Below are 8,861 nucleotides of genomic sequence, written 5' to 3'. Positions count from 1 at the left end.
TAAGATCTCAAACCCCACAACATAATAATAACATGGCCTACACAGTTTAACAATCATCCTATGAGAAAAAAAAGAATGTGCAACACTAGAATCAATCAAAATAGTATAAGAGGTTCCAACATTAGAAGAAAGCTGACGTGTTAGTACTGAGGGACTAACCTCAACCTCTGCCTGTGTTGGTTCTTCCTTTCTTGCTCTCGGGCAATCCTTCTTTAAGTGTCCCACTATCCTGCAGAAAAAGCAGGCATTTTCCCGACAGTCTCCCACATGACGCCTTCTACATCTGACACACTCTGGGTAAGTCCTCCAGCCCTCATTGCTGCCCTGGCAGCTTGTTTGTATACCACGCGGTCTTCTGTCAGGGCCTAGAGCTAAACTAGCATCCGGAGCCTTTCTTTTCTGATCACTAGGGCTTCCGCCCCTACCTGAACCCATAAAGGAGGTTCCCTCCTCCTAGTCCTGACCGCGTTCTCGCGCTAGATTTTGTTCTCTGCGCCCTCTGCAGTAAAGGTTTTCTTCACAACCTATGCATAATTCATTACCCTAGGCATGGTGGTAATGCGAACATCCCGGGCTATCATAGGTTGTATCCCCTAAAGGAACTTCCTTGTCCCATCAGTGGGTACCAAGTCTACAACGAACTTGGCCAGTCTATCAAATCTCAGTGCATACTCTCATACTGACATGTTTCCCTGTAGCAGTTTACTGAACTCTTCTGCCTTTCCAGCCCTAACTGCATCATTATAATATTTCTCACTAAACAGAGTTCTAAACTCTTCCCACTCCAGGGAATGGATGTTCCTGGTCTAGGATATCACTGCCCACCTAATTCGGGCATCCTCCTGAACCATGTATGTGTCACACGACACCCTTTCATTACCAACTACCCTCATGAAATCTAGGATAGCGGTAACCATGCTCATCCACTGCTCGGCCTTAGCCGGATCTAGGCTGCCCTAAAAACTGGAGGGTGCTACTTCCTGAACCTTTCATAGAGAGGTTCCTATTTGTTCCCAGCCTTTGAAGACTATATTACTGTCGTCACCAACACATGTGGCACCTCTGACTGAACGTTCCCTGCAAGAACGTATTGCTATATTAGGAGGCAGATCTCTTCTTCCTGCCTCTGTAATCTAGCTTGCATATCAGTAAGCAGTTGCTACCAATTCTCAGGAGCTGGCAGAGGGATCTGACGCAGATTATCATTCTCGGCTTGAATTCCTTGGCTGGCTTGCAGATCTAACTGCACTGGAGGCATACGTCTAAGTTTATACCTTGCTGCAATAGTCAATTCGACCAATTAGGTAGTAATAACTATACCTCTTGCCGCCCTACGGTCCAAGATCGAATCAAACAGACATTCACACTCAATAATCACACCAATAAGCATGTCTATTCATATTCATACTCAAACATGGTTCTAATAAGAACTTCCTAACATTCATAACAAAATAACAATGCTAATAAGCATTTTCTGGCACTTATAGACAATTAGCGATGCTAATAAGAATTTCTTTAATATTTACCAGTATTAACGGTGCTAATAAGCATTTTCTGGCCTACATACACATATAATAGCACTAATAAGCGTTTCCCTTGCATTCACAAGCAATATAAGTGCTAATAATCTTGTCTTTATGAATCATACAATAGTCAAGGGCTAAGTCCTATCAGAATATCTCATGCTCTCTAATAAGGCAGGAAGATAAGGAATTTATATCCAATTTATGCAGCTAAACACATAACCACATAAATAGTTACCAAACCCTAAGTCGAGCTTATCTTTAGTGGTGAGTGTACATGCCCAACCTGTCTTCAGAAACCCTTATTCTTGGCACACTATGATACCAAGTTGTAACGCTCTAGATAGCCAAGATCGTTACAATGTGTATTTTAAATAGTTCTAGGGTTGCTAATCAAGTCATTTAGTCATAAATGTGCAACTAAATGTGATTAACATCTTAGGTTTAAAATCGAGTTTGACCCTTGTTCCTCTGAGAAACCCTAGTCGTGGTGGCTGATCAGCCATATGTACACGTCACCACCGAAGCTCTACAACTCATGGCTGGTCGATCTTCCCTTTTAACTTACCTGCACCACATACCATCCGTAAGCCAAGGCTCAGCAAGAAAACTTAAACATGCTCATAAGCAGTTAATAAAATATTACAAAATCATAATAAGCATGCCTAGCAGTAATAACCCTACTTATGCATGCATCCCACTTAGATAAATGACTACAACATCATATCTAGGCCCATTGCCCAAAATAACTGACTAATAAGTCATATTGGGGACCAATGCCCTAGGATATGGGACCATTGGGTCACCCCGAGGCCCAATTCCCTATCCTTTGTATAACCCAATGTACCTGGCGCTTTAATTTTCCAATGACCATTGGGTCAGACAAGTGTATGTCATGCTTCTGGTTAGGCCTAACCATAACGACCAGCGCTCAACGCGCTATTGCTGCCCTTGACTTATAATTCAATGCTTTTCAATCTGATAATGCAAATAAGCATACACCGTTTATAATTTATCCACATACAGAGAATTTAAGCATGCTTGATCATACACCACTTACAATTTATTGAGATAATCATAATCATGAACATTTATAATGGCCCAAGCCCTAATCATAAGTATATCTAACAACCGGGCCAAGCCCTAATAACATAAATCATGTATTGGGTGTAGTTTTCTTACCTTTTGTTTAAAAGCAAGCAAATAGGCAAGCAAGCATGACTCCCGAGAACGATCCTCTCCCGAGCCCTAGCGGTAACCTAGTAACAACGCACAAATAACGTTCTCATAACCATTCGATTCCATAATTGAACCCTGGGACTAATCTTGTGCTCTCGGGACCTCCAATTCTCCCTGGGGTGGTGAAATCGTCCCCCGAGACCCTCGGCTAAAACACCACTGAATCTCATATATCAAGAAAAGCTCTAAAACTTAAAAATCACAAAAAACATCAGAACTTAAATTTGAATTTACCTCTGTTAGATCACTTCCTAGCTGTACTTTCTCAGTTCCCAACTCAAGGATCACCCCCAAGCCATTTAAACTCAGCAATCCTACTCCAAAGTCAAACTTTCACCAAAGAGAGAGGGGGAGTGAGAGAGGAGAGAGCGAGAACTACTGAGAGTTTTATTTTTGTTCTGTTTCCTTCCCCTGAAGCAATCTAGTGACTAAGTCACTCCCTTGGCATAAAAGGACCGAAATGCCCCTTGCCCATTAGCTTACTCTCTAATGCGCTCAAGGGAAAAACCCTCATTGCCACATTTCCTGCTAATCTCAACCAACGCCTCATAATTATCGTTACCACTAATATTTTCAAATAATAACTACATAATTTCCCGATTACCCGATCAATACTGGTAATGCATTAAATTACCAAAATACCCCTAGGCTCACCCCGAGCCGGGTATTTGACTCTGTTATGACTAAACCGCTAACTTGCTCCCTAGGAGCGCCTTGTGCCGAATAACCCAAATGTATCCTCAAAATAATGTTGCGTCAACATATAATACACACATATATATATACATATTCAAATATGCCCTCAATGGGCCAAATTTACAAAAATGCCCTTCTAATAAGAAACAGGCCCACATGCATGATTAATACACCTAAACATGCAAATATAGTCATATTATAATATAACTCACATAATTCATATAATCCTGCATATTATCACATAATAATGCAATTAAATCAATTATTTCTCTACCAGCCCCCTAATCAAGGCACTAAGCCTTATTAGGGAAATTGGGGTGTTGCATCAAGTGCATCTCTACTAACCATGCACCCTAAGGCACACAACCAAATCTCAAGAACACACAATTTACAAATAATTAAATAAAACAATTATCAAATTAAAATCACATAACTTCTACCAAGTAATTCAAATAATAAATAAAAAAATATAACACTTAACAATTATTAAAAAAATGCACATAAATTAAAAGGAATTTCGTTTCTAAACTCTTGCTTACCAAATAGCTCTAGGTATCTCTCTCTCATGTCTTCCTCCAGTTCCCATGTTGCCTTTCTCGCCTTACTAGTCTTCCATATGACCTTAACTAGTGGAATATTTTTGCATCTCAGTTCCTTGATTCCATCTTCGATGATTTGCTCAGGTTGTTCATCGTAACTCAAGTCCTGCTACAACTGCAATGGCTCATAACTCAAAACATGGGAGGGGTCTGACACGTACTTACGCAACATTGAAATGTGAAAGAAGTTATGCATTTGAGAAAGTGCTGAGGGCAATGCTAATCTATAAGCAATTTGCCCAACTCTGTCAAAAATTTCAAATGGACCTATATATCTTGGGCTCAACTTCCCCTTTTCATCAAAGTGCATAACTTATTTCATTGTCTATACTCTTACAAACATAGACTCACCTTCTAAAAATTCGATGTCCCTTCTCTTAAGATCTGCATATCTTTTTTGCCTATTCTGAGTAGTAAGCATCCTTTGATGAATTTTATCAATCGCCTCACTGGCTTCCCTAACAGCCTTGGGGACTAAAATCTGCCTTTCCCCAACCTCATCCCAGTGCAAGGGAGATCTAAATTTGCGCCTATAAAAGCATCTCGTAGGGAGCCATCCTAAGATCTCAACATAACTAACCACTTCAGCACTGGTCATTTCACATCCCTAGCATTCATTAGTTTTAATTCTCTCACAAACCTTTGGACCCTCATGGCCTCCGTCTGAACAATTTCAGGAGCAAACCTTGCCAACCTATCAAACTTTTGGGCATACACTGTGATAGAAAGGTTGCCCTGTGTCAATTTTACAAACTCGTCGACCTTGGTTGCTAGTACAGTTGCACTGTAGTACTTCTTGCTGAAAACTTGAATGAAGTCTGCCCAAGTCATGGTTTTCATGTCACGTGTTTGCTTCACCACATCCCACCAGATTCTGGCATCCATCTTGAGTAAATGAACAACACATGAAACCCTTTGACGATCATTCAACTCCATGTGATCAAAGATGGCATCGACCAACGTCAACCAATCCTTAGCCACCATAGGGTCAGGTTTTCCTTTAAAGTTTGGTGGAGATTGTATCCTGAAATGCTCATAGATCGACTAGAATCCATAACCCATTGGCATTGGAGTAGGTGGAGGTACTGGTTGTACATGAGGCTCAAGCTATGCCCTAGGTTCTTGTGGGGCTTGAGTTACTTGTTGGGGTTGCGCCAACTCTTCCTCTCTTTTCCTCAATTGATCCCTTAGCATTGCTACTTATGCAGCTACGTCCACTGGTGGTGCAGCTGGGGCTGCTGGCTGCGACGGTGGAACCTCTATGCTAGGCATTTCATCTGCGTTTTGGTTCGCAGGGGCGTCTCTCCTGCAGCCTCTACCCCTCCCCCTGCCACCTCTTGTAGACATAATGATATTCTAAGACAGAAAAGTAACCATCATGAGAGAAGATAATTCGTGTAGTGGTTAATTACTTAAGAGTTTAATTGTAAGGGTGGTCATGCATGCTCATATCCATTTAACATCCAAAGTTGCGAAGAGGGAAAAAAAAAGTAGAAATTTCTAAAATATGTATAATCATCCAAAACATCCCATCATAACCAAAATATTCAAAACTAGCAAAAATATTTAAAATTATTCAGAAGGTTTAAAAAAAGAGACTTTTTTTATTTAAATAATACTAATGGGTTGGATATTTTGGATAATGACTCTAGTCCTCCACTGTAGACTCGTCCCCTGAGTCATAATTTAAGATATCCTCGGGGAAGTGGAAATAATTAGGCGCACTAGCCATCACCCTCAGCCTGACACTCATTTTCGGTATGTCATGTAATCTTCTTGACGCACCATTTCCCCCTCTAGATCATGTACAGTCTCAAAATGTTCCTCCAAATGTACATCCTCATTTTTAATTAGGATCGTCTCTAATCGGTGGAAATCATAGTTATCCACGAGGTCGTAGATGGTGTACTTTATAGTGTCAAAATCCAAATCATCCAGGACGACGACATGCCATGCTGCGGTCAACTGGAGAAGAGCTTCGGGGTACATTTCCAGTGACTCCCTTAGGACCCAGCACTGCACAATAGGCCAAAGAAGTGCTCCCTTCTTATTGATCATTCCTTGTATGCACTCACAAACTACTACAGTCCTTTTTAGTATGTTGGTCCTCCAGTCCTCGTCGTCTCCATTAATTTGAACCTTTGGTATCTCACATATTTCTCTAGGTAGTTATTCCTTAGTTGTGGTAATGAGAAGATGAATATTTTCTACACTGCAATCACAAACTAGCTACTTAAAAGAAACTAACACAAAGAACAATTTAAGAAAAATAGTTATGACACGGTGATGTGAGATTTTCCAGTCTTTAGTATGTATGCGGAGGGTCCTTGGAAACATGAACGACCGTCTCTAATACCATTTATAAGAATGCCCTAATCTATTCTCTTGTAAATTTTATACTCCGTTGATAATTATTAGAAAAATACCATAATCATAAAAAAATTTAGTGAGGCCTTAAAAACACATGCAATATCGACCCATTTGTTTATAATTAAAATCTATTGTCCTTTATGCAACTAAAAATAAAAATTTAAAGTCCCACTGTAAGCATAATAGAAAACATAAACAACTCCATAAGATGTTCTTGGTTTTAACTAGATCGTTTAATCGATCATGGAAACCCCACAACATACATGTTTAGATCTTGGAATACATCACATCACTGTGTGTGCCATACAGGAAACCTAACGCCTACCTGAAAGGGGAAAAAGTAAGGGACATGAGCGAAAAGCCTTAGACCCATAATTTCCCCACCATTATGTGTTTCTTTTAAAAACCCTAAGTTGATTAAACCTCTTAAGGCATTATTTTTATTTCATAAAAATAATTTATTTAGCCACTTTCTTAAAAAATAATGAATTCCAATTATTATTTTAAATTGCATAGAGAAATAACAAAACTTGAAATTATCTAAAGGTACTTGTAAATATCATGTTTCTTTTAGAAAATAACATTTTATTTTAAGTTAACAAAAATACAAGATTTGGTGTAAGAAAATATAATTTTAAGTGTGGGAAAAATATATTTTTGCTTGTATTAATTAAGACTTAATTTATGTAGTGTAAACCCATATAGGTTAAACAAAATGATTAGTTTTAATTTATTAACCTAAAATTTCAGCAACTATTTATTTTGTTTAAAAGTCACAAGTGAATTTAACCCTACATTTTCTTAATTAAAATAAAGAAAACCTTACTTATTAAAAATGTGAAAATAAAGATGTGCTGGGGGCAGTGCTAAACGATACATAACATGCCCTACTTTGTCCAAAATCTCAAATGGACCTATATATCTCGGGCTCAACTTCTCTTTCATTCAAAAATGCATAACACCTTTCATCGACGAGACTCTTAAGAACACAAACTCACCCACTGAAAACTCGATGTCCCTTCTCAAGGTCTGCGTAACTCTTTTGCCTACTTTGCGTGGTAAGCATCCTTTGACAAATTTTCTTGATCGCCTCATTGACTTCCCTAATTTCCTTGGGGCCTAAAATCCGTTTCTCCTCAACCTCATCGTAGCACAAAGGAGATCTACATTTGCGCCCATAAAGCATCTCATAGGGAGCCATCCCAATAGTGAATTGATAACTTTTGTGATAGGAGAACTCCATTAGGGGTAGGTATCAGTTCCAAGACTCAGAAAATCCCAACGAAGAACATCTCAACGAAGAACATCTCAACATGTCCTCTAAAATATGTATAGTTCTCTCAAACTGTCCATCGATCTGAGGATGGAACGCGGTACTGAACTTCAACCTTGTTCCCATAGCTTTCTATAATCCCGTCCAAATGCTTGGTGTGAACATTGACCCGTGATCAGAAATTATTGACTTTGGAACCCCATGAAATATTACTATCTAACTCACATATAATTCTTCATATTTGTCCGCCGAGTAGGTGGTCTTAACTAGTAGACAATGGGCGAACTTAGTGAGCCTATCCACTATTACCCAAGCAGAATCTTGTTGCTTTGTGGTCCTGGGTAGTCCTACCACAAAATCCATTGCTATATCCTCCTATTTCCATTCCAGAACGTAAAGCGGTTGAAGTAACCCTACTGGCCTTTGGTGTTCTTCCTTGACTTGCTGGCATGTCAAGCATCTGACAACAAACTTAGTAATTCCATCTTCATTCCAGGCAACCAATACAATACCTTAAGGTCTTGGTACATCTTCGTCGACCCTGGGTGTAAAGAATAGGGTGTTATATGCGCCTCTTTCGTAATACTTCCCTTAATCTCATCATTGTCATGCACACAAATCCTATCCTTATATCGCAGCAATCCACCGTTGGACATCGTGAAGTCACTGCTACCACTCTCCTGTACCAAAGCTTCTTGTTTCATTAAGGCTTCATCCACTTTCTGTCATTCTCTAACTTGTCCCAGTAGGGAGGATTGTAATGTGAGGTTCTCTTGGCCTCATGTCAAGAACTCAATGCCGGCATTTATACTCTCCTTCTGGAGAGGCACCTCTATTGTGCTCAGTCCTGAGACACTCCCATGTCCACGCCTAATCAATGCATCTGCAACCACATTGGCGTTGCCTAGGTGGTATAGTTTCACAATCGTAGTCTTTCACTAGTTCTAACCACCTTCGCTGTCTCATATTCAGTTCCTTCTGTGTGAAGAATTATTTCAGACTTTTGTGGTCAATGTAGATTTCGCACTTATCCCCTTATAGGTGATGTCTCCATATCTTTAGTGCGAACACCACTACTACCAACTCAAGTTCATGAGTGGGATATCGTTGCTCATAGTTCTTGAGTTGTCTTGAAGCATAAGCTACAACCTTCCCATCCTG

The 8,861-nt window shown here is 39.7% G+C and overlaps 1 protein-coding gene across 1 annotated transcript; it reads right to left on the bottom strand.

The window, feature by feature from the left end:
* Nucleotides 1-1,159: 1,159 nt before the first annotated feature.
* Nucleotides 1,160-5,041, bottom strand: LOC133806045 (uncharacterized). Its single transcript, XM_062244181.1, has 3 exons — nucleotides 4,698-5,041; nucleotides 4,409-4,587; nucleotides 1,160-1,278 (listed from the first exon to the last, which is right to left on the bottom strand). Exons 1-3 carry the CDS (start codon nucleotides 5,039-5,041, stop codon nucleotides 1,160-1,162), a joined length of 642 nt encoding a protein of 213 aa, XP_062100165.1.
* Between the last annotated feature and the right edge of the window lie 3,820 nt (nucleotides 5,042-8,861).

Source organism: Humulus lupulus, chromosome X (genome assembly GCF_963169125.1).
Source record: "Humulus lupulus chromosome X, drHumLupu1.1, whole genome shotgun sequence".
Lineage (NCBI taxonomy): Eukaryota > Viridiplantae > Streptophyta > Magnoliopsida > Rosales > Cannabaceae > Humulus > Humulus lupulus.
This window is presented reverse-complemented; position numbering and strand designations above follow the sequence as displayed.

Excerpts from the sequence above, each read along its gene's own strand:
- LOC133806045 (XM_062244181.1), bottom strand. The coding sequence starts at position 5,041 with ATGGTGGCTAAGGATTGGTTGACGTTGGTCGATGCCATCTTTGATCAC. Across the intron at positions 4,588-4,697 it reads GAGGCCATGAGGGTCCAAAG|GCGCAAATTTAGATCTCCCT; the intron begins GTTTGTGAGAGA and ends ATGCTTTTATAG. Across the intron at positions 1,279-4,408 it reads GGACATCGAATTTTTAGAAG|CAAGGTATAAACTTAGACGT; the intron begins GTGAGTCTATGT and ends TGACTATTGCAG.